Source organism: Aphelocoma coerulescens, chromosome 12 (genome assembly GCF_041296385.1).
Source record: "Aphelocoma coerulescens isolate FSJ_1873_10779 chromosome 12, UR_Acoe_1.0, whole genome shotgun sequence".
Taxonomy (NCBI): Eukaryota; Metazoa; Chordata; class Aves; order Passeriformes; family Corvidae; genus Aphelocoma; species Aphelocoma coerulescens.
This window is the reverse complement of record NC_091026.1, coordinates 528,055-554,373: the sequence shown is the minus strand read 5'-3', so window position 1 is coordinate 554,373 and position 26,319 is coordinate 528,055. Positions and strand designations below refer to the sequence as shown.

The 26,319-nt window shown below is 44.2% G+C and overlaps 1 protein-coding gene across 9 annotated transcripts in view; it reads right to left on the bottom strand.

Annotated features, from left to right (window-relative positions):
* Nucleotides 1-26,319, bottom strand: part of WNK2 (WNK lysine deficient protein kinase 2) — a 102,680-nt gene that overhangs the window by 39,090 nt on the left and 37,271 nt on the right. For all 9 annotated transcript variants that reach the window (XM_069027619.1, XM_069027613.1, XM_069027615.1 and 6 more), the window contains 8 exons: nucleotides 24,944-25,116; nucleotides 23,756-23,976; nucleotides 19,213-19,370; nucleotides 10,825-10,913; nucleotides 10,367-10,586; nucleotides 7,604-7,892; nucleotides 4,355-4,551; nucleotides 3,424-3,567 (listed from right to left, as the gene is read on the bottom strand). In XM_069027619.1, coding sequence (XP_068883720.1) covers nucleotides 3,424-3,567; nucleotides 4,355-4,551; nucleotides 7,604-7,892; nucleotides 10,367-10,586; nucleotides 10,825-10,913; nucleotides 19,213-19,370; nucleotides 23,756-23,976; nucleotides 24,944-25,116 — 1,491 coding nt within the window. The remainder of the gene's footprint in view (nucleotides 1-3,423; nucleotides 3,568-4,354; nucleotides 4,552-7,603; nucleotides 7,893-10,366; nucleotides 10,587-10,824; nucleotides 10,914-19,212; nucleotides 19,371-23,755; nucleotides 23,977-24,943; nucleotides 25,117-26,319) is intronic.

Sequence of the window (26,319 nt, the reverse complement as noted above, 5' to 3'; positions counted from 1 at the left end):
AAGAGCCAGATGGCTGGCCACGCTTCCCGCTTCTCTCCAGCTCACTGTCAGGACAGGCCTGGCGCGTGCAGTACAGAACCACAGGCTCATTAAGGTTGGAAAACACCTCTAAGATCACTGAGTCCAACCACTATCCCAGCACTAAAACATGTCCCCATGTGCCACATCAAGACGTTTTTTGAACACTTCAAGGGTTGGTGACTCCCCCACTCCCCTGGGTAGCCTATTCCAATGCTTAACCACTCTTTCAAGTGAAGAAAATTTCCCCAGTATCCAACCTAAACCTTCCCTGGCACAGCTTGAGGTCATTTTCTCTCATCCTGTCCCTGTTCTCTGGGAGCAGAGCCCAATCCCCCTCGCTGTCCCCTCCTGTCAGGGAGTTGTGCAGAGCCACAAGGTCCCCCCTGAACCTCCTTTGCTCGAGGCTGAGCCCCTTTCCCAGCTCCCTCAGCTGCTCCTGGTGCCCCAGCCCCTTCCTCACCTCCATTCCCTGCCCTGGTCACACTCCAGCCCATCAGGACATGCTAAAGCAGGGACAGCTCCCAGCAGAGACTGGCACTCTTAATTCAAACACTGCACAGGAGCCCATGCTTAAAACACATTTAAATGCAAGGTATATTACCTAAAATGACAAGTGCTGACTGTCTTGGAGAGGTTATTTGTAATGACTCAGATTCTTTAAATCCCAGAGATTGTTCCAGTGGGCCTTGTGAAATCCCCACCCACTAACTTCCCTGTTGCAGTTAATACCCAGCTCATCCTGGCAAGCAGAAGCCACTACATAATGGAGCAGGCATGGAAAGTACAACACTTATTATCTGAGACACAATAATCCACAATAATTGCAGTAAAAACTAGGTTCCAGTTATTTCTGATGTACTGTAGTGACAATGTGGTAGCCAAAAAAGTAGCTTTAATTTTCCCAGGGAAAGTATTGCTCCCCTGGCCTGCCAGGCTTTGGGCAGCAGAATAGAGAGAAAAAGTTGCACTAAAGCTGGAAATCATCGGCATTTGACGTGCTAGTGGTATCTTCAGTTCCTCTCATCAGTTCTGGAAGTACTTTAAAAACCCTTCTGGTTCAAAAGGATGACTTTGAGGCATAGGCTGGCTCAGGGTGACCTACTTGGGACCACAGGGCTGGTGGCTTCACCAGGCCCTGCAGCACACAGAATCTCTGCCACCTCGTGTTTTGGGAAAGAGGTGGCATCTTCCCAGTTACAACCCCAAACCCAAGGGAACAGCAGTGCGGGGGCTGGCCTGGCTCTGCTGATGGGACAGAGCAAACCAGCTGAAGTGGAGGCACCTGAAGGCTGCCTGAGGAGTGGGGGAGATGCCACCTGGGATGGGGGGACCCCACTCACTCCATGGAGGAACTCCTGACAGACCAAGCCCAATCTCTGGGGTGGAGCAGCCACACGCCCACGGCGCTGGGCTGAGCTCATAAAGCTGCTGGTTCCCAGCGCCTGCTCCGCTCTCTGTCCCAGCTGGGTTAATCTGCAGCTCAGACGGCTGCCCACAGCTCACCAAGGAGACAGAGGGCACCGGCACGTGTGGCTCAGCCACCGGAAACGTCGCATCAGAGCAGCAAAACTGTGCTCAGGGAATGGAGAAGCTTCCTAAAACCTCCCTCCCAAACCCAGCTTGTGTCTTAGAAAATGCTTGTGAATTGGATAAGGCACAGGGAGGGGAAAATATCCAGGTAGATTAGGTAACTCTGCCTCATTATAACCTTAGCAAGTATAAATGCACAGACATCCAAACTGGAAAAATAAATAAAAGTTAGGAGATAAAACATTGATTCCACATGTGTGATCCACCAGTGTATATTGATACAAGATCAATGCAATTCATTCTGTAGGCAGATTAATTTCTCACCCTAATTTCCCCTTCTTCTGCTGTCCTTCCCTACCCTCCTTAGCATGGACATTCACTGTACACTGCTGTCTCTGAGGCACACAGGTACTCTGGGAAGTTCTGCAGAGAAACTTGATCATTTTTACCTATTTTTGTAAAAACAACACTGTAAAAAGCCAGTCCCTTATTAGGCTTTCTGGAGAGATCAGAAAGCAAAGACAGACCAGTTATTAAATCCTTTTGTTGTCAGGGATAGAACTACTCCAAGAGACAGAAATGCTGTGAGAAAAGGGCATGTGAAAGAAATTAAGTTGGGTATTTACCCTACTATACCAAACCAGAATTTATTCATGGTGGAAAATAAACAACAGATTTGGAACTGTCAGCATAAAGATTCAGAGGCCAACAATGAGACCTGTGCAAATGGTGAGGTCCTAAATCTGCCTGAGTGTAAAATTTTTGGCTGAGAGAACTATGAGAATATCCCCACCCATTAGAAGAAAACCTGTTACGTGACAAAACCTCATATAAGGGTATGTTTTTCAAGGAGACCAAATGACATTTCCCCATTATTGATGCTTTGAGAAGATTGCAGCAAGTTAGAAAAAAAACCTAAAGGCAACCTGTGAGATAAATGTTGATAAAAGGCTTGGAGAGGTATGGTTCATGCCAGTCACAAAGTATAGACACTCCTTGGCCCCTGCAACAGTTTCTACTGAAAGAAGAGTTACCAAGTTTTTTGTAAATTCACCAAAATGAGCCATGAATTACCACATCACACCAAACTGTGGCTGCATCCCTCACAGGAGCATCCCCCTCCACTGCTGGGGAGAGCCGCTTTGGAAATACCTTTGAGGAATGCAGGGTTTGGGGTGGGATTTGATAATTCAAAATGCACAAGAGTTACTGTTTGGAGACAACTTGCAGAGAGCCAGACTGCTGTTGGAGATGGAGCTCCTGGCTGGGTGCCTGCACTGAACTGTGTTAACACTGTATTTGCACAACGCATCCAGCAGCACTGCTGAGGATTCAGAGACAATGGTTACCAGGCTAAGAGTCTCTTTCTAAATGTTTAGAAAGGAGGTCACGAATAATAAAACAAAATTATTAATAAAATATTTGATTTTTACACATCAAGACAGCACATTGATACCAATGCAAAGCTTCAGGCTGATGCTGGGAAGCCTTGATGGAAGACAAACTCTACCAAGACATGCCAAGGTGTGTTCATGATTGTTGTCAAGGCTGTTACTCATCCCTTAAGCCAAACACTCATTTCCCCCTCCCTAAATCTCTCAAACTGCAATTGAACAGTTTCAAACACCTCAAACTCACTACAGGTATCACAGAGTCACAGGATGGCTGAGTTACAAGGGACCTTAAAAGCTTATCCTGTTTCCACCCCTGCCATGGGTAGGGACACCTCCCACTATTCCAGGCTGCTCCAAGCCCCATCCAGCCTGGCCTTGGGCACTGCCAGGGATCCAGGGGCAGCCACAGCTGCTCTGGGCACCTGTGTGAGCCAGAACAGACACAGGGAAGGGGTGGGATGGGACAAGGTGCTCTCACCTGCTGGCCAGCTAGCACCGGCGGCGGCGGCTGCCCCAGCGGGAGCGAGGGGACGGTGGTGGGGACGACGGGGAACGGCATCGCCGGCTCCTGGTAGTGCTGGGGCACCACGGCGGGCGCCGCCGGCACCGCGGGCAGGACAGGCTGCGGAGAGACAGCAGCGTTAGGGAGGGCAGCCACCAATAACGTGGGCCTCCACAACAGTGATCAAAATGGAACCGTTTTCAACTATGGCCCGGAGATTAAACACGGAATCACGGAATTCCAGAATGGTTTGGGTTGGAAGGGACCTTAAAGATCATCTCATTCCAGCCCCTGCCACGGACAACACCATCTTTCACTAATCCCAGGGTGCTCCAAGCCCTGTCCAGCCCGGCCTGGGACACTTCCAGGGATCCAGGGACAGCCACAGCTTCTCTGGGAAACCTCTTCCAGGACCTCACTGCCCTCACAGGGAAGAATCTTTTCCCTATATCTCATTTATCCCTTCCCTCTGGCAGTGGGAAGCTATTCCCTGTGTCCTGTCCCTCCATCCCTTGTTCCCAGGCCGTCTGCAACTCTCCTGGAGCCCCCTTTAGGCACTGGAAGGGGTTCCAAGGTTTCCCTAGAGCCTTCTCTTCTCCAGGCTCACCAGCCCCAGCTCTCCCAGGCTATCTCCAGAGCACAAAGGCTCCAGTCCTTGGAGAATCTTTGGGGCCTCCTCTGGATCACTCCAGCAGGTCTGTGTCCTTCTAGTGCTCCACTGCAAAGCCATTAAAGCAGCTCAGTGCCAACAGATTGATAAGGAACTGAGCAGGTCACCATCCACAGAGGTGAGCAAGGAATACATGAAGAGACCCCTGGAATCCATGTCCTCTGGGAACAAGAGTATAAATGATAATATGAAATACGACCCAGGATACAGAATTATTTGAAAAAGCTTTGGACTTACTGCTGAGGGCTGCTGGTAGTGGCTGAGCTGCGGGAGGCTGTGGGGCACGGCCTGGCCCTCGCTCAGCGGGGGGCTGTACACCCGCTGGATGGCCGGAGGCACCGCGTCCGGCAGCGACGAGTAGATGACACTTTGCTGGCTGCTCTGGGAGTCAGAATAAACAGTGGAACCCTGGCCGCTGTCAAACGTGCTGTCAGCTGCAAGAACAGTAATTTTTATTAAAAGCTCAACAACTCCAAATGTTCAAGTGATGACTTTAGAGCAAGGTCACCATGGTTTATGTAATTAGCACTTTTACTACTCTCACCCTTTCATTATATAAATAAATTATACAACACCAGTGTTATTCTCTACAAAAGGCACACACTGCTTCTCTTAAGCCAAAACCCATCCCCATGGATTTCTGTGCACACTGATATTTTAGGCACATTAATATTTCCTTTAAAGGGCATAAGGTTGACATTAAGAATTGCAGATGTTTATAGATTTTGTAGGATGAAAGGAGAGGAAACCCCAATTGTCATGTTCAGAGCAGATTGCAGGGTCTTCTAGAGTTCAGGCTTCCAGGGATGCACTGACTTTAACACTGCTTTTATTAGCAGCAATGAAAATTACAAAATTCTTTATGCTGTATGATTTTAGTCCAGCAAGCGATGCCCTGCTTGAGTGTAGTGCAACTGAAGGTCAGACACAAACCCATGTGCAGGTTCCAGTGAGTTTGGCACACTCAGAGCTCTCTGGGAGTTTCTCGTGGAGCATTTGCCCAGTTAACCTGTGGAACTGCACAGCTACAGGCACTGGGCAAGCACTGGTCCTTTATCAACTGGAAATATTGGCATTACTGATTTTAAAATGTCTTTTCACAACTTTTAAAGTTGTAAAGTTCAAGTGCCCAGCTCTGAGCCTAAGTTACTGCTTTCTTCACTTGAGAAAGGAAGTGAGACAACCAGACTGCAACTGGACGTATCCCAAGGACAAACAGCTTCTAATAGGGATTTAAAATTCAAAAATGGAAGAAAACATCAACACAGTTTTAAAAAAAGTCTAAAGTTACAGCTAAGCTTAAACACTATTTCTTTTTCCAACACTTTCCATTGTCTCTTTTTTCCATATTCTAAATAAAGTTTTACTTATTTGGCTTTCAAATAACATATTATTTTTTAATAGCACCAGAGATGACATTTCTCTTCAGTACTCCCAAGCTATTCTCCCAACAGATTTTTTTTTTTTCCAAAATTAAACTCCCCCCTCTATTTATTCAGTTCATTTCTGAAGAGCCAACACAGCCCTATTCTCATTATGGGATTTCTGCTGCATACAAAATTCCATTTTATTACAAACAATTATTCAGGACCTCAAAGGAAAGAAAAAAGAGAGTCTAATGGTAGAGGGCTAAAGTAAAAGCTGTGAGTCAGTCTCAGGTTTTTATAGAATGTACATTGCACACATTAAGTTATTAATTTCCACTTCTACATTCCACCTCAAATTATATGAACGGGTGCCACCCTAATTTACAGAGGTCCTATGCTAAGAAAATGTTCAAATAATCTGACAGCAAATTGTCAAATAACACCAAGTACTGGTTAACAGTTGAGGAGGAGTAGGAAATAAATTGCGGGGCTTATATTTAGTATAAAATTTTGCCAACTCATGTCCAGCAGAGCCATGGGAAGCACAAGTCACTTCACTGCAGCACTAGAAACAGAGAGTCATAATTGCAGTGTTCCTCAAAGGAATTAGCATGAAGTAAGTATAGGATCCAAAAAAATGAAATGAGCTCATTTTAGCTTCAGATAAAAAGCTTTGTGAATATGGCAATATTGTGAGTGTTATGCAAATGTGGCTATTTCTCATAAAATGTAAAGGGACTTTTCCTGTACAGGCACACATGGATATTTCAGTACTCCAAGCAGACCTCAGCGTAGCCCTTTATACAATATCTGAATTGAAGCAGCAGCTGTGTCTTGCTAAAGGTAATGAATCTTCAACTTAAATGTGCTTCCATACAAGCCCAGAACAGTAAAAGAGAAACTCTATGATAATTGTTCAGTAGCAAAATATGCACATCAGATTTTATCAGAAAAGCTGTCTTGGAAAAAACAAAAGAACTCTCACAAAATTTCAAGTCTTCCAAGCTGGAAGGGCATTAAAGCTCATCCCATTCCACCCCCTGCATGGACAGGGACACCTTCCACTAGCCCAGGTGGCTCCAACCTGGCCCTGAATATTTCCACAGATGTGGCTGAAGTGTATGGCAATGTTTCCTTCAAGATGTTTAAAAATACACACAGATCCAAATTTCAGTACCAGGGCTTGAGTCAGTAACAAAGGTGGATTTTAGGGGCCAGGACCAGGGCAGACTGAAGGGCTGGTAGATCAGTGACCCCCTACTCTGACCTGCCAGAGGGAAGATCAAACTGCCCATTACCAAAAGCGTCTGGCTTCAGGGCATGAGCTCGGGACAAAACAGAGCCTGGGGGAGCAAGGGTAAGCCCCTGACCATGACTTGAGGACCCCCCAGGGATTACAATGCCAGTCCAGAGGTCCAGCTGGTGTTCCTAAGATGCCTGACCAAAACACAGCTGGCATTTCCCACAAAGCAGGGAAACTTTAAATTACATCATGTCACATCCAGAGATGGATTTTTTTTTCTGCCGCAGACCTTTGCACAGCATCACAAAAAACTGCATGCGAGCCACCAAGAGTCACTCCAAAACACAGGTGCCTGCAGTGCCTTGGTTCAGTAAGGTCTGGTTTCCAGTGAACATTTCCACATGGCCAAAATAATTCAAAAGAGCTGCCAGTTGCTTTGACCAGTTTGAATCACAGACTCATAAAATATTCCGAGTTGGAAGGGACCCACAAGGATCATCAATCAGTTTGGTGCCAATTCAATTTCTGCAGGCTCTGAAATCATGCTTTGCACAACCTTAAAAGTGTTGATCCCACCACCTGGCATAGAAAACATGCATTTTTTGTGTCGAGCAGCAGGTCTTGCTTTTCCATTTACAAATATGTTATGGTTTTGGCATTTATTGCTACCAAGGCAGAGTTATATAGAGATATCTATATAACATTGTTTTCTTGAACCTTCATTGCTTTCATAATTGTCATGCATCTGGTCCTGGATGCTTGTGGGTTTTGAGCTACTGTGCAAAATCACACAGAGTTCATCTGAGCTCCGATCACTGTGGGTTTCCCCCTCGGACATTTATCCCCGTGTGCCCACAGAGCCAACACGGGACTTACACGCAACAGAGGTGACGCTGGTGGGCAGGTTCTGCTGGAAGGGGTGCTGGTCCGCCTCCGGCTCCTCAGGCTCTGACAGGATGTGGTGCCCCGTGTGGGAAAGGTAGGTGACCTGGACCTGCTGTGCCTGCGGTGCCTTCAGCTTCTCCAGGCACTCCGAGTCCCGCCGCTCCTCCGACTGCATCCTCGGCCAGATCCGCTCCCTCCTCCAGAGGATCAGCGCTACTCTGTCGCGTATGGACTTTGCCACGATCTTGAGATCGTTCTCGTGGAAAAATCCCGAGTCAATCTAGAGAGGAGGCACACACTCAGCAAGATCCCGTGCACGTGGCTGGGCACCACACGAGCACACACGCGATACTCAAACCTCTTCCTAATGAGAAAACATCATTTTGAAACAACATGAATTTATATAGATTTATTTCTCACAAGAACAGGAACTCAGGAGCTTGATGGGGTGGGGCTCTTTTTCAGTAAAACTTCTATTCCTATTGCATTAAAAAACCCCAGGATGTAATTTCTAAGACCTGAATATGTACTGGCTCTAACCGTCCTCCACTAAACATCCATTGAGGAGAGCAAGTTTAATCACAAATGGGTTCCTCTCTTTTTTTTCTTTTCAACACAAAAAAAATAGACAAAACAGGAAAAAGAATCCCTGAACAATGCACCTGGAGTGAATCAAACTGCCTCTAAATATGAATTTATTGCCTTAACCTTTCCAGCACACAGCATTTTCTAAATTTCTCTGCTTGATAGCACAGTAAGTCATGAAGGACAAGATGTTAACAGAATTATGTCTCAAATTAACTTCTCTTAAATAGTGAAGTCAGTCAGTATTGATTGACTTCAACAAAGAAAAAGCAGACTGTTCCCACTTGATGGAAAAGGGGATGAGGCTTCTCAGAACTCAACTGCTCAACAGATAAAATGGAAATTCTTCTTCATACTATTTGTTTGCATAATCTCCTGCAGTGCAGGGTATGAATTTTCGTTTAATAATGACCTATCAGAGCTTTGTCTGCTCTTCCTACATTCTTAACATGCATATTCGACAGATTTGAAAGCACTTGCATCCATGGGGGAAATCTAGAAGCTTTTCTGCTTTGCTCTTGCCCAAATGTAAGACAGTTTCACAGCTTAGATTTTCACTGCTAAAATTAATGGGTGCAAAACAGCTTAAAACACAGCTTCATTTCAATGAAGCCATGCCCCTTTGCAGTACCCACTAGCTGGGAGAGCTAACTTCACTTTCCAAACCCACTAGAACGTTTTGAGTTCCCTTTGCCCACATCCTTCAGGCAGGTAGAATTGCCTGACTACCAAAAACCCACCAGTAATGATAAATAATTCCCTGGACTCAGAAGGTCTCCTGCGTTCTTCTCTTCCACAGCACATAAGGCAAGAAATTGATGAAAGCACATGGCTTTGGTGTTCCACAAATCACAAGGACCAGAAAAAGACATTTAGGAATAAATGTTCCCCTTTTCTGCCCCTGCAACAGCCTCAGGTTTGAAAGCATTTCATGCGCAGTCAGTATTGATGTAGAATACAGATTTTTAAATTATTTGGGAATTATCTGGGAAAGGGTACAGTGTCACTGTAGTCTGGGCATGATCCTTTTAAATACACTTTTCACAAGAATTATTTCCTCTTCAAAATAGAACACCACAACTATGGACCATAGCAACATAAGCAACATAAGAACTTCAAAATTCCAAATATTGCCATCAATATTTAAATGCAAAATATAACAGCAAGTAATGGTACCAGAGCAATTTTTAAACTAAATGAGTTCTGTAATGATATATTACTGGAAAAACACTGGACCTACTGCAAACTAACGACAAGAAGACAAAGAAGTCTGGATTTCTCCCACTAAACTTGTAGATGGTGATGAGTTCCAGCAGAGCAAGGCAGCATTACCAAAACGAGTGCCTCCTGAGCAGAACAAGAGTGGTGATGACATCATTAAATGGGATCCCTTGGGATTTAGAGTCTAATAGGAACATTTCTGCAAGCACAGGAACGCTCAGACCCCTGGCTCAGTGCTCACTGACCCTGTGCCTCCGTGACATCCAAACACCAAAACAACTGCAGCAAAGACACCATTAAAATATGAGCTCAAGGATAACATGGTAAAACTGGAACATAGATTCTCTAACAAAAGCCCAGAATTGTAAAGATACAGAAATACAGTACATGAAACTCATCTGTTAAAATATCCAAAGCTTACTTGTAACTCAGTGAACCCAATTTCCTGTCAAAGTTTGCAGGTAGAGGGGCTGACCACAGACCTTTCTCATCTACATTCCTTCTAAGGAACATCAACAGAAAAGATGGGAAAAAGTATTTGGGAGAATTCAATGCAGAATATTTTGTGATTGAACTTCTGAACTCTTCTACTGTATTTCTAGCTGCTGTCTGGAACTAAACAGACTCCAAACAAATTCAAAGATATTCAACAGCCTATAGAAACCAGCAGAGGAGCTTGCAAAATATAAAAGAAGTCCAGACCTCTACGGTCCCTAAGCTATTTAAATTGTGATTTCAGGCCTCTGTTTTCAAACAAAATGTTTCAGTTAGTTCTTCCCCATTTACCCCTTTCTTGCAGTAGTCATTCCAAAGTCAATGCAAAGTGCCTAAACTGGACACCTGGAATGGTTCAAGCAGAAGTTACTTTACCCAACTCGTTCCTGTTGTCCCTTGAGATTTATGCACTACTTTCTATATATACACATTTTTGTCAGAAGTGTATTTTACCATTTCTTGTGCAACATCATCAGGAGTTTCCTTCTCCAGATCAAAAGTAAACTCAATGGCTCCATTATCTTTGGGTTTTCCTTTCAGTTTCTTAGGATCTTCTACCCAGAGTCTTAAGGCAATAGAGGATTTCCTACCATGGTCTTCTTCTGCAAGTTCCACTCTTACCCCAGTATCTTCAGCAAAAAAGGCATGGCTTAGTAAATCTTTAATTTCATATCTGCAAAGGATATAAAGAAGATTCAAATACTGCAAGTCAACAATTTCAGAAAGGTTTGTAACAAGAAACTGCTGTTAAAGGTGGAAACATTTGCAGTATGTTTGGTGTTCACCCATAATGAATTAGTGTTCTTTTTGAAAAGACATGGGATTTCCCATGTTATTGAAAAGGAAATTGAAAAAGTGACATTTCCCATTTCCCAGAGCTTTAGCAATATTCATGCACCACAAGCACAAACCTTTCTTCTTTGTTTTTGCAGATGCACTCCCCAATTATCTCCTTAATTTCAGGATCAGTAACTTTCTCAAAGCTTGCTGGCTTTATACCCTAAAAGCATAGAGAAAAACAATTTAATGTGAAAAATAATTACATTATACCTCTAAATTAAGCATATTTTCTCTGCATTTTAACAGTAATTCAAGCTGAGAAGTAATTAATACTTTTAAGTTGTTAGTCTTAATGCAAAACTGTGTTGAGGATTTAGGGCTACTGTATTTCTAAATACCATTGCACTTCAAAATTAGTACACTACCTTGCACAAGCTAAACCATACACAGGGCAGTTATCCCTTTTTCTTTACCAACCTTTGCAAATTTTACCTTTATATCCTCTGGACCCTGAAGTGAATATTCAAGAAACAGCTAATTTTAAATTTCAAAAATAACCATTTTCTGAAATTATTCCTTTCATGTTTTTGCCTTAACCCTCAAAGCACTAAATGAATAAAGACAAATAATCACTGTTTTCTTCAGATAGCTAGTACTGAAAATGAGTCCAAAATACCTTGGAATATTCCATATTCCTGTTTCCCACAAACCTCTTGCTTTTCCATGACCCAAACACTCTCCAGCACATTCCCCTCTAAATAAAAAATTAAAGATCAACCTCAAAACCAAGCAGGGAAGCAGGAGAATGTGCTCAATAGCTCTGCATCGCTCCTGAATTTCTCAGGATATTGTTAGAAACCCCTTGGGAATATGTGATAGAGCAGGTGTAACCTATAAATCTAGTTAAATTTCTGTCAAATGTTAGCATTTTTGCTGGGAACAGATTTGGAACAGCAACCTATGAGCACGGCCTTTCAAGGCAAAAACCCAGCTACCCACTGGAGAAGAAAACCCAGAGAAGCAGACTCAGTGTCCTCACATCGGGAGCTCGGCTCCACGCAGGCACAGCAGGGGGAGTCTGCTTTTCTTTAAGGTTAGGTGGGATTGTGTTAAGAAGATGGAGAGGATTTAAAAGGGACACAGACACATGCACACTCCTAGGACAGTCACAGGTCAGCTCTCCCTAATTCCTAGTGTTTCAGGACCAAGATCTTAACTCAGCATGATCCCCCTCAGGGTACACAGCCCAGGTAAAATAACATATAATATTAAAACAACAGGTATCTTACCATCATAAGGAGAGACTGCAGGAGAAGAGGTATGCTAGCCTCAGGCTAAAGAGCCGTTCTTATATGATGTCATCACTCTGTACAAACCATCCAAATATACCAAAAAAATACTGATGGGGAACACCTGCACAGCTACAGATGTGGGGCTGAGTGTTTGCAAAGCCCAGGGTGATAATTTCCTTTGATTCCAGGCTGTGGACAAGGAGGAAGGGATGTTCCAGCAGGAACAGCTGCCACTTCCAGCGAGGCCACCTCAGTAACCTCTTGTCAAAGGAGGCTCATGCTCACCAGCCCCCAGCGCCTCGCACCTCCTTCCACCCAGAGCAGCAGGAGGTTTCCTGTCAATGCCTTCTGTGCATGCATTCAGCTACACATGACAAGCAGCAGCACAAGAAGTTCTTCTGTTTATTAGTGGTGTCCAGCTTAAATCACAGAATTAATTGATTCCCTTTCAAAAACACATTATTACCTCTACCTACTAAACCAAGATGTACATGGATGAAAATGTGACAAAATTAATTTGAGAAGAAATGATGCAGTTAGACCCTATCACTTAAGGACCCAAGTACTTCCAATGAAGTCAATAAGCAGAACAAAAAGGAAACACAATTTCCTTTATCTAAAAAACCAGAATGTGATTAAGCACATAACTGAATGGGAATTGGACATTTAGCTCCATTCAAATCCTTTTAAAGTTTCACCCTGGAATAACAGTAAATAATGGCTCATGCAGTCACAGATAAGGAGCCCTGCAGAATGGACTTTTGGTTCACCCAGTGGATTAAAACAAGAAAACAAGTATTTTCAGGGAGTGTCTGCAAGTAATACACTGAATTAAGTCTTGAGTAAATTTTATGGATGATTTTCAGTGAGGGCTGGAGCCTCTTTGAGAATTTCTGAATATTCCAGCATCAGATTATACTTTATCCTTTTATGCACATCCTGTTGCTATACAAGCCTCAGATTCTACTTCAAACATTATTATTAATAATTTTAGGTCAACAACCCCCTATTTGTCTTAAAATTCTAGAGTGAAATATGTAAACCATAAATTTTGAAAAAATAGTAATAAAAATACAGAATAGTCACACGAATACTCAGCTCCCCAGTTGTGCTTCAGCAGAAAGCTGCAGAGAGCCAAAGAAACCCATTTTTGTGAGAACAAACCAAAATAATCTGTACATGTGGCTGGCTGGCTGGCTGTGACCCACTAAAAAAGAATTATTTGCTTAAGCAACCCTAAATCTTACTGATGAGATGAAGGTTCAAGTTTTGTGTATTAGAAAAATGTGTCAAAAGGCACTGGAGTGCCCAGGCTGGTTCCAATGTGCCAAGGAGAGCTCTTAGGAGAGCTTTGATACCTGAACCAGAAGTGAAAGAAAACAAAGCACCACTAAAACGTATTTTCAGCAAGACTCCTCTGTACCCCAATTCACCTTTAAGCTACAGGAGCCTAGTGTGTTCTCCAGTGAGGAGTTGGATGAAAACTTTAGCAATTCAAAACAGAAAGGACAAATCTATACATTTCAGTACACTGTTGTTTGCTGTGAGAAAACTGATTTCCGTATCAGTGTGACACTCACCACGAAGAAAGGGTAATAAGACCTAATAAAGGCTTTAGCCTGAAGAGAGGCAGGTTTAGATTATACATAAGGAGAAAATTCCTCCCTGTGAGGGTGGGCAGGCCCTGGCACAGGGTGCCCAGAGCAGCTGTGGCTGCCCCTGGATCCCTGGCAGTGTCCAAGGCCAGGCTGGACATTGGGGCTGGGAGCAGCCTGGCACAGTGGGAGGTGTCCCTGCCCGTGGCAAGGGGGTGGAATGGGATGGGCTTTAAGGCCCCTTCCAACCCAAACCATTCCATGATTCTATGAAAGACCATCAGCTGCTATAGATTAATGTTTACTGAAAAATATCCCACAAACGTGTGTCAGTACCCATTTAACAGGGGGGAAATGCGCACACACACAAAATCCAAAAAACTGAAAAACAGTAGAGACAACTTAGGCCATACCATGCAGAGCTTCCAACTGCCTAGAGGAATATATTGCTCACATCTCTATGCACTCAAGGAATCCTGCCAACTGCTTTTTACAATTTTTGTAAGCACTCCATAGGTATCTACACAAAATGAACATATGAAAGACACAAATAGCACAAGGCCTATCAGAGTTTCATCCAATCTAATTTTTTTTTTTTTTGAGAATTCAGAAAAAATCTTCAGGTACATGGTTCAGCCTTAACTCTGAGATGACTGGGATGGAGCAGGGAGGGACATGTTGGGCATCTAGAAATTAGGTTTGCCTGAAAACAGTCCATTTAGCAGAACCTCGATGACTGATTCTCAATATTGACTTTACAAATTGCTTCCACAAATTAAAAAGGCAACTCTTCCCCCAACACTTTATTTTCACCATCTTTTGATGGAACACCGACTCCTCTCCAAAGATCCATTGTGTTAATCTGCTGAACAGCTAAGCTATGAATAGATGACTAAAACAAACAAGGACAAAACACGGAGAGTGAAGTACTGAACAGAGCTGCTTTGCCAAAGTGTTCTCTCCCTGTCCCTATGCTATAGGGCCCTTTTGTTTCTTACTCTTCATTAAACTCTCCAAGGCCATCTCACTGGGATGCTGCAAACCCTCCCTGCAGCACTATGCCCCTGACAATGAAGGGGGCTTCTATTTGCCATCAAAGGACCCATCTCATTCACTTCAACAAAAGCCATCTGTCTTCCCTGAGCATTCCCAAGGAAACATGGCACCAAAATTCAAAGTGTATTAGCTAAGAAATTACCCATTATGGCTCAAAAGCTGTACAGCCTGTTATAAATTAAAATAAACTCAATGCCACCACGTGTGAAAGGCAGGGCTCGCTGGGTGGCATAAAGGTCATAAGGATAATACAAGGTCCTTAAATGTTAAAATATATATACACATATATAAACCACAAGCAAAATGAGAGATCAAATAATTTCCCATTTGAGAATTCCTGTCTCCAACAGGATGATTTATTCTGACTCCCTCACCAGCACTTATTCCCATCCCCCTCCTTCTGAAGCAATTAGATTTGTGATCCATTGCCCTCCAGGACAAGGCAGCTGAGTCTACAGCCAGACACATACAGACATGAAAGTTGTATCCTTCATGCTGAGGGAAAAAACGTGCTGCTTGTTTTGCAGGGTCTAAAAACAGCCACTTGCCAGTTTCCATCAGCAGAGCACACTTTGGAAGAGCAGCACGTGATGCTTAGAAGGGACACAGCAAATGCCACACAAGTCAACAGCACGTCTGACCCACGTCAGTCAGTTTTCTAGAGGCTTTCCTGGCCCCTAGAAGGTGCCCTTCCACCCTAGGACAGCCTGCTCTGGGCTACCACCCCACCTCCCACTTGAAGTTAAATCTCTAGGCTCATGTCATTCCTAACAAAGGAAAAAATCTTCAACCAAAATAATCTGAAGCCATGTTTCCAACTGAAACCACCCTGGCACACACACTCTGAAGTCACTGAAATAAAGGTAAAGCTCTCAGTTTTACCAGGATTTTTTCCATGACATCACTGTGTGCAATTATAAACTCATTTCACTCCAGAATGGTGCTCCATCTTAATGCGAAGCTAAGAGGATTACCTGCAGATCTAAGATGATCTCCAAAAGCCACAAGAAGTCCATGCAATGACATTCACAGCATTATTTGCCTGCTGTCATTGTGCCACAGCCACAGCATTTATTTAGTGTGTGCAATATGGCATACAGCCTGCAAATGCTGAGAAAACCTTCAATAGTGGATGAAAACAAACAATATGAAAGCTTTAAATGAAAACCAGAACACTGTAACAGGGTGGGTTGTTCTGAAGCACAGGTTTCTACCACTAAATCCAAGGAGATGGCCAGGAACTCCCTGGAGATGCAGCTGCTCTGCTGTGCATTCTGCAGCGCATCCCTAAGAAAACACTGGGCTGGAGCCGCCTGGGAAGGTCACGGATTCCAATGTTTCATCACTATTGTCTACATCAAAATCACTTGGCAGAATGATTAAACACAAAAAAAATCTGAGTAAGAAAAACCATCAAGTTATGCATGAAAAATGAGATTACGGCATCAGAACGAAGGGCACTGCAAATATGCTGACCAGGAAATCACTTCAAAGTGAACTGTGGTAAATGTGGCTTGGCCCCGCTGCTTGGGAAAGATGTATTTTCTATTTACAGTACATATCCATTTTTTTATTGTTTACACTCCATCATTCAGGCTGAAAGGGCAGAGAGAGGTGACAAGTTGGAACAAGCACATCTTGTCTGGCAGAAAAATGAGCCCCTCTGCACATTTCCAAACATGACCACCACCTTATCCTGGACAACTGCAAACACAGGCACACGTGGAAAAAACAGGAATGCAATTAAGCCATGAGAATATGGTCAGGCAGAATAAAAGGTCACTGAAATGGATAAAGTTTAATAATCTTACACTACAGACATGCAAAATGTGACATATGCTGAAATAATAATGTCTCAGAAAGGTAGCGTTTATATTTTCTACACTGATAAGGACTATCAGCGTGCATGACTTGGACAGCCAGGACCTGAAGTGTATCTTATGCCCTAGTAGCAGGCACGGGCTTGGTAGAGTGTTAGGACACAGAGTAGAAACTACTGAAAAAGGTATTTTAGTGGCAAAACCCAAATCATGCCCTGCCTATGCTGGGCAGCAGAGGGAATGTCAGCTCAGTGAGACCCAACAGAAGATAGGTAGTCTAAAGATTTTGTTGGTTGTTGCTCCTTGATGCAAACTCTAGCCAGCAATTCCAACCCTGCGGATGCTATCAACACCTCTGGTGGTTGCCACTGCAATGCTTAGCCCAAGGCATGAAAAGAAAGGTATTTTATTTTATCCTTTTTAAATAAAGGCATCAGGCAGCTAGAAACAGCAAACATATTTTTACAATGCGCTGACCCTTAATTTAAAACACTAGAAATAGTATTTATATTTCTGGTGCAAAAAAGCCCCAGCTTCATAAAAAAGTACATAAATGTCTCACTGAGGAGCTGCAGCATTTGGGGGCTCTGCATCCTCTCCATCCAAGAAGGTCGGAGCCACCTTCTGCTCTAGCAAGAGCCCCAAACCTAATCTAATACTGGAAGAAGACAGTCTAATTCAGCCTCTTGGGTTTAGTCTACACTCCATTTCTGACTGTATTTCAGTCTCTAAGCCCCAAGGCTCGCACAAGCTGCTGCATCACCAACCCTAACTCTTCATCCAAGTGATTTTAGAGTTACTTTGTGTGAGTCACTGCCCAGCTTAGGGCAGACCCCACTGCATCGTGCTGGCTCAGGACCCCACACCCCGAACTTCCACACCTCCTCCTCGGCTGCTGCGTCCCTCAGACCCCGCAGGCGACTCACGCTGGTCGGAGCAGGGTCCCTTCTGTCGGCAGCTCTCCTGCAGAAGCAGCTCCTCTAGGGAAGCTGTTGAGCCCACCAGAAGGTTCCTCCTGGGACAGAGGATCTCCCCCAGGACGTGAGGCTCCTCCTGCACCCTCACCACAGAGGTCCACCCCCTGCTCCTCCTTCCTGCCTGACAGTAGTACAGCTCATGGCATTTGACTGGGCTTTCTCCATTCCACAGGGAGCTGGTTAACCCCTTCCTTGGAAAAACTGTAATGCCAATTTTGCCACTTAAGGAATCCTGGTGCCTTTGCTCCCACTGCTACTACCCCAAATTCAGACAAAAACCGCACACCCTCCGTGCTGGTACCTGATGTTTTTGTCTTCAGCTTTCCCCGCCAGAAAGTTCTGCTTCAAAAATAAATACCCCTTACAACAACCTTTCAACAGCTTCTCTGCCAGTGCTTGTTCTGTGTGATAAACATCATCTCCCACTCTCCAAAGCTGCCAGCATAAAGCCAGTTTTACAAATACAAATTATAATAATTTACCATCTAATCCTGAGCCATGTAAAGGTTACTGCCATAGAAAACGAGTTGGCTCAGGCTTCCATCAGTGTTTAAAAAAATAGCTACTTAAGTCTGCAAATTGAAATATAACATCTAATTGGAATCCCCTGATTAATCATTATTCTTTGCCATCTTGGATATTGCTTTGATAAATGAAGCTTAGGAGCCTTTAAAAGTCTTAACTACCAATATTCCAGATGGCCAAGAGGTGTACACAGAGCTTCTCTGGGTACGTGGAGCAATGAAGAGCTCAATGTTCTCCATGGCTCCAGGTGCACACACACACACATTCCCAGTAACACCAGCCAACCATGCCGGCCACTCCCACAGTGATATTGGGTACCTCACTGGTCTCACATGCAGGAGATGAGGCCACAGAGCCTAAAATCAGAAGAGCCTCTTGTAGCCACTCTGTGAAGTTGTAGAGTCCAAGGAGGTGTCCCCTAAGCTGCCCACACTGGTAGCATTCAGGCCATATCTGAAGGACTACATACCAAAACAGAGCCAACATCCCTTGTGCCAAAGGTAATAAACACTGTGATAAAGAACCACAGCGTAACAACATGGAATAACCACGTGGCTCTAGGATCACGGAATCACAGAATAGTTTGGGTTGGAAGGCACCTTAAAGATCATCTGATTGCCACCTCCCTGTAATGGACAGGGACACCTTCCACTAGACCAGGTTGCTCCAAGCCCTGTCCAACCTAGCCTTGAATAACAAGGATAAAGGTGAGGAACTCCCCTGAGCCATCAAACCCATTCCATGTCTCTGAGAAGCTGCAGCATGGTTTTCAGCAAGCCCATGGTGCAGAGCATGGTCAGCAGCCAGCAGATCCATGGCTGCACACACTCACCTCCCTGCAATGCCAAGGAAGCTGCTCCAGCCACAGGATGAAGATAACTGCACTGCTGAGCAGTTTCTGAGGCCTTTGTGGGCTTTAAAATTATTTCTGAGTGGCTCTGGGTTGAAAGCAATGCTCTAAGAAGAGTTAAACTATCAAGCAGCAGCCCACTGGGCTGTATTTGTGGCTGATGGAGATAAAATCAGTGACAAAGATTACTGAAAATATTTCATGTAGCTGCATCCAGTCAAACACACCCCAAGTGCAGAATTTTAAGCTTATGCATAAGCCTGAAACAGGTGTGTGTAACCAAGAGCTCAGATACCTCAACTTCTACAATGCAGTATACACTCAGCAGTACTGACACTTCATCAAAATATGCTTTTAAGCCTTCAAACGACAAGATCCAGCACCAATTAAGGACGTGCACTCACACAGGTTACTTTCCGGTAGATTTGAGCAGCATTCTGGCATTCTGAGTAAGGGTATTCTGAGGTAGCCATTTCCAGCATGCACATTCCAAACGCGTAGACATCCACAGACTCATCGTAGTGTTCTTCATACATTTCCGGGGCCATGAATTCTGGTGTACCTACAGGGATGCACAAAGATAATGTTGATTTTTTTACAGGAATCTAAACCACAAGCTTTTTCACCTGTGGGAAGTGTGCCCAGTACAACTGTGTATAGATGCATGCGAGATTATTTCACAAGAGCTCAAGCATCCCCCAGGGAGGAAATCCAAGGTCAACGCACGCACTTCCATGCTCATGGCTTGCTGGCAATAATCCAAAGGGGGGAAGCAGGGTGCGGGGGAGGGGGAAGAAAAAGAATGAAAAATTTCAAAAATGAACAAGAAAATGAGCTATAGCTCATTTCCAGCCAGTGGAAGTGGTGGAATGGTTTCTGGCTGGCTGAAGAGAAAGATGTGTACAGGTCTGGGGAGGTGAAAAGGGGAGAAGAACCAAGAACCATCGCTCTTGCTTTTATCAGTGCAAATTTGAATTCTTTTGTTTCCTCCAGAGATACAGAGTAACCACCAGCAGACAGCACTTTGAAAGCCAGTAGTATCACAAATCACCTACAGAGTCATGCACAAAAACATCAAACCTAATTCTGTCACTGGTTTAGTGGGACAAATCAATGAGGCTACTTACGGAATAAGGTCCTACTCAATAGGGATTAGGGCGTCAGGAATCTGATGGAACTGGGTAAATATGAAATGAGGCTCTGGGAGCTGCAGCCTGGGGAAAAGCAGGAACTTCCAACACCTACAACATTTGCACAGCAAACTACTCTGAAAAGGGGGGGCTTATCAAGCAAAACAGAGCACTATTAACACTTGGGTAATTCATTCCAGGAACTGTATCTCATACTGTAATTCATGCTTAGGAGTAATGGCTAGTTTATTTCCTTTTTTACATGTAAAAGGATGCCGTGGTGTGTCAAGGGACAGGAGCAGCAAGCTGCTGGGATGCCAAAAACAGAGTGGCAAGTCTTGGACCATGAGAAAGACCCAGATAAACTCTGCCTGTCCAGCCTCAGCACCCAAACTGCCCCCAGCCCTGGCAGATCCTATCAGTGCTTTGTTATGACATCTCTGATCAGCAGCAAAAGCACAACTGTAATTAAAGTAACATACAATCAGAAAAAATAGTTCTGGCATAGAGAATCCCAGAATGGTTTGGATTGGAAGATACCTTAAAGATCATCTCATCCACCCCCTGCCATGGGCAGGGACACCTTCCACTATCCCAGGGTGCTCCAAGCCCCATCCAACCTGGCCTTGGACGCTCCCAGGGATGGGGCAGCCACAGCTTCTCTGGGCACCCTGTGCCAGGGCCTCACCAACCTCACAGTAACATGTTTCTTCCTAATATCTAATCAAAATCTCCCCTTTTCCAGTTAAAAGCCATCACCCAACTCCCTAAAGAAACTGAGGAAGCTCCATCCCTGGAAGAGTCCCAGACCAGGCTTGGAGCTTGGAGCAAAGTGATCTAGTGGAAGGTGTCCCAGCCATGGCAGACAAGACAATCTCTAAGATCCCTTCTAATCCAAACCATTCTAGGGTTCTAGGATTCTCTGACTTGTCCTAAACTCTTTCTTAATGGCAACAAAAAGGAGAACCCTCAAAATTAGAGTCTGCTTTTGCACACATTTCTGAAGTAGACTCAGTCTGACTCGTGAACCAAGCATTTCTGTAAAATTAATTTTGCAAAATTCAGGATCGATCTCTTCCCTTGTCTATGTTCCTTCCACCTCGAAGACACTCATTTGTCCAGCCTTAGCAGATCAGCCAGACCTGTGTCATGGAGGCTCAGCATAGTCCCTCTCCCCCAGCTGTCACCAAGGCAGAGGCTGCTGTTCAGAAAGGGTTAACAGCTGCCACAGGGAATGATTTTGGAGCTGCTGCCTTGCTTTAGAAGGAACACAATTCAGCAGCAGCAGTGAATCTCATGAATTACAGAGCATTTAAAACAAATCTGAAAAAGTGATAGCAATAGTCTAAGAAGCAAATGGAAAACGTGGCACCATTCCAAAACAAGACAAAAATGACATTTTCCCCCATTCCCTGTGGTGGAAAGGAATACCTACAAGCATCATTCAACATAACAGACCACCTACACGTGAAGCTGTTCAGCATCCACTCAGCTGCTCTTGGCAGGAGGGCTTGCCCTGGCTGGGCTCCTGCAGAGACACTGCAAGGTCAGGCCAGCGCCGGCTCGGATGCAGCGAGGCCGGACCTGGAGCTCAGCCATGCTGACCTCATCCCTTTGAGCCAACGTAAAATTGCAGCTACTAATATGCCTTTAAAGCCACTACCTCTGCAGAGGGCGCAGAATTACTCATCACCAGTGTTTCCAAGGTTTCTTAATTCTCTCCTTGGAGCAGTGCTACTCGTGAAATTGCCAAAATGTGAATGCAGCCACTTTGCCAGCATCCTGCAGCCCTTCCAGTATCAAATTCCTTTCTAACATGAGTGTATTTTGATGGTGTTCTGGTCACAACTGATTCTACAAAAACCTGTATTAGTATTACTAATATCCTTACCAATATTGGTATTACTGATATTACTCCTTGTATTGGTACTACTGATACTATTCCCAGTACTGCCACTGCTGATATTATTCCCAGTATTGGTACTTCTGGAATTAGTCCCAATATTGGTATTACTTACATTATTCCCAGTATTGTTATTATTGATACTATTCCATTATGTCCCATGAATAACTGTTATCCTGCAAAAATATTATCTCAAGAAATACTGACCCTCAACAGAGAAAAAGACCACCAATTACCAGAAGTTAAAAACTAGAGAAACTTAACAAATATGAACAAACATGAGGTCACTAAAATCATTGAGGTTAAGCAGACACACAGCAGCCAAGCACGTACCTGAAATTTCTGTCGTTTTGATTTCACTGATACTGGGCTCCCTATGCATTAAGGATGATACTTTTGTGCAAGTACGTGCAAAGAATTAAACAAGAATTATCCAAAAATTTGAGATTTTAAAATAATTATTTAAGCAAGTATTGCCTGAAAGATCAGGTACTACTTTCATATCTAGTCAGGGACCAGTGGTTGTCCCTATCAGTTTGCCAACATTTATTGCCTAGAATCTAATTTCCGTTAGTACTGTAAGCTGAAATACGCCTGCATGAATGGTAACTCCTCCTCCCCTTCCAGACACATTCCTCAGGAATTCACAGCAGCTTCCCAGAACCATCATCTATGGGTCTGAACAAAGGAGATTGGCTACAGAAGCTTGGGTGAAAAAGATAATTGTTTGAGAATTCAGGAAAACATTCCATATGGACCCAAAACACGTAAGTGTCATTTTTACAAGGGAAAATGTCTTTCAACAGTCACTTGGAAAATGTTATCCCAGTTCAAGCAAACCTCAGTTCTAACACTTCTCATGTGGGTACCACCTCAGGGCATTGGATATGGTATATCTGAGAATCATGGAATCACAGCATAGTTTGGGTTGGAAGGGACCTCAAAGCCCATCCAGTTCCACCCCCGCCATGGCAGGGACACCTCCCACTATCCCAGGCTGCTCCAAGCCCTGTCCAACCTGGCCTTGGACATTTCCTGGGATCCAGGGGCAGCCACAGCTGCTCTGGGCACCCTGTGCCAGGGCCTCCCCACCCTCACAGGGAGGTATTTCTTCCTCATATCTGCTCTAAACCGGTCCTCCTTCAGTTTAAGGCCACTCCCCCTGTTCTATCACTGCAGGATCCTGCAAAATGTCCCTCTCCTGCCTTCTTGTAGAAGGTGCTGAAAGTAATTGAAGTGAAAAATTCTTTACATTTTGTACCTACTGATATTTTTTTAGTAACTTGCAGCCTTGGTTTCAGCAGACCCCACCAGGCCAGCGTGGCAGCAGGACCAGTGCTGCAGCCTGTGCCCCAGCACTGGGACATGATGTTCCAGCTCCCCACAATGTCCCCAGAGAGGAGACCAGCACCACAGTCTCAACCTTCAGCATCAGCAACCGCCCCCACCCCAGCACCACTGGAGGCAGAATGTATCCCAGGGTTTTCCCAGGCTTCTGCAGCACTCCCTTGCTAGGGAGAACACAGGGTATCCTTCCTCTTCCCTGTGCTTTAGATTCTCCCTCCAACCAGGCACTGAGTCTGTTCTCAAAGGACATACAAGCTGCTGAACCCTTGCTGCTCTTAGTGAAGGAGAGGGAGGGATTTTGTGGATATCAAGTAATGTTCCATTTAAAGAGCCAAGAAAAGATTTTTTTACCATTGTGATACAGGAGGAAGGAGAAGAGGAAGTTACAATACCATTACCTACTGATTCCCATTTTTACAGTGGTATAAAGGCAAGAGTCCCAAACCCACTTTAACCTCCACTACCAATCTGCAACTTAAAAACCACTAATGCAAAATGGGAAAGGAAGATGTTAAACAGACAGCCACGATACTGACCGAGGGAAGCCAAGGAGAACAGGAACATTACCTATTACACTTTTGGCAAATGAAGCTCTCTTGAGTGTTGCCAGACCCAAGTCTCCTATTTTCACAGATCCAGTTGGTCCAGTAATAAAAATATTGTCACATTTCAAGTCTCTGTGAATTATTGGTGGAGTTCTTGTGTGCAAGAAAAGAAGACCCTTCAGGATTTGCCGACACCAACTCCGCAGGACTTTAGGTTTCATCACTTTAAATCTCTTCAGATACCTAGAGCACAACATACACATAAGTGGGAATAAAGGAAGTGAAAACATTTTATTAGAGATTTGAGAGGTTTAACAGCTGAAATTCCATTATGGATAAAAGCTCCTTATTAGATGCCACAAGAGCAGCGCAGAAATATCCCAAAATTGAAACAAACAGATCTTTTCAAAACAGGAATTAGAGCATTCAGTTTTAGGGAGGATGATAATAAGCATTTTTGGTGCAAATATAACCAAATATTTTGAAGTCTAATAGCTCAGCAATTCACTGCATGCAGAGAACAGTTTTAGAATATGTTCATATATTCAAATCAGAAGAATATTGAAGTTTAATTTTAGCCACAAGACTTTGACTTTTTTACCATGCACCTGCATTTCTTTCCATTTACCTGAAGCGCTGGTTGGGAGGGGACATTTGGGGAAGATGTAGGGCCTGCTAATGCACTCGCAGAGTAGCACATTGGCTGAGTACTCCTCCCATTGGGGCTGAAAATCTGTTCCAGAATTCATGCCAACTGCTTTATATCAACCTTAACAAGACTGTCAGTATCAGAAGCTATTAATTAATATTGTTTAGGAGATAACCTAGAGCACCTTCAGCTTCTAAGAGATTCTACCATTCAAGCGCTCTTCCATTTGAAGTCCCTAACAAAACATGAAAATACAAGCACAAAACCAAGCACAAAACACACCCTGACAAATCTGAACGTCACAGGCGGAAGATGAAACACGCCAGAGAACAGCTTTGAGTTGCATAACCGAAACAGGGAAGCAGGCAGAGAGAGATGGAGGCCAAAATCCTGCCTGCCAAATCACTGCAGTTCAAATGCGGGGACAAATGACAGACACCAGAGAACAGCTCCATTTTTTGCTTTTATCTGGAGATGGCTTTTTTCAGCATATGAAAGTAGGATTTTGCTATAAATTTCTGCTGCTATTCTTAGCCCCCTTGCCGGGAGCGCAGTACTTACGTCTTCAGCGTTCCAGAGGTCATCAGCTCGGTAACCAGCACGATGCATCTTTTGCCTTTCACACAGGATTCCCAGAAGTCATAAAACCTCACAATGTTTGGGTGCTGCAGACCTTTCAACATTTCTGCTTCCTCTTTAAATCTCTGCCTCTCTACTTTTGTGAGTTTTCTGTCCTATAAACCAAAATGAGACATTATTATTAGTGATGGACAAAAATAAAGGCTCTGCATTGCCAGGGTATTCAGAATTTTCGATTTGTTTTATGCTTGTGTCAAGAGCAATTATAAAATCTTTTATGTAAGAGAGCAGCAGCATGCATGAACTAGGGCACTCGGCCTAAATCCAGCATTGAGAAGACAAAGAGATGCCTGTGCTACGCCATGCTCGTGACAGCACTAATATTTCAGGCACCATGAACACAACCGTGGCATGATGGATCAACCCTCAGCTATTTCTTCATGTTTGGGTGTTCTGAGACTCATTATCCAAGGTATTAATACCCACAGAATGTCATTTCCAGGTACAAATGTTCTCACAGCCAGGACAGCTCCCACTGCCCACAGCTGCTCCTGGGATGCTCTGGCACAGACCACCAGCTGAGGTCCCTGCTCACCACGCTGGGCTCTACAGCCCATCCTGTTTACCTCAGGATAAATTAAAACCATATCACCTTCCAAAAATACCCAAACACATCCATTTTTCTATGTGTTTGCTGTTCTGCTTCATTTTACAGACTTTCTCCTTCTTTTTGGTAAAGGAAGTGTTTCCAGCTGTCCTTCAGCTTCTTCCACAGGCTGCATATGCATGGAAATTCTTTAGATTGGGAATGTGAAAATGTCATGCCCTACTACTCTGGTTTTCCTAGAGAAATTTCAGGGCATTTGCCATAAGCTCCAGGCTGTGCCGTGACCCTGCCCAGCGTGTGCAGAGCCTCTCTGCCCCTCCCATGGCTCCACAGAAGCTCCAGGGCTGCCTGGACCTCACCAGCACATGGAGACCTCCAACAGGCAGCTCGGACACTCACTCCGGCCTCTTAGGATGACGAAACAGAGCAGCAGGGGAGTTCCACCCCAGTCCCCACAATCGTGCCTGCCTGGTTTGGTCCCCTTGGCCAAAGTGTTGCCCACCGCTGCCCTAGAAATGGAGCTTTTGGGATCTATAGAAGGTACTCTTACTCAGAGAGCCAAACCCTCACCAATCACCAAGATTATTTAGTTCATATTTTAACCTCAGACATCTTCCTTTTCTCAAGTCACTTAGGCACATCTACAGGAGCTGTACTCCTATGTACATGGAGTGAATTAAGTGGGAACACAGCTGACTTGTAGCCAAGATGCAAAAGGATCAGCCACCGCCATTTCCACAGCTGCCCTCAC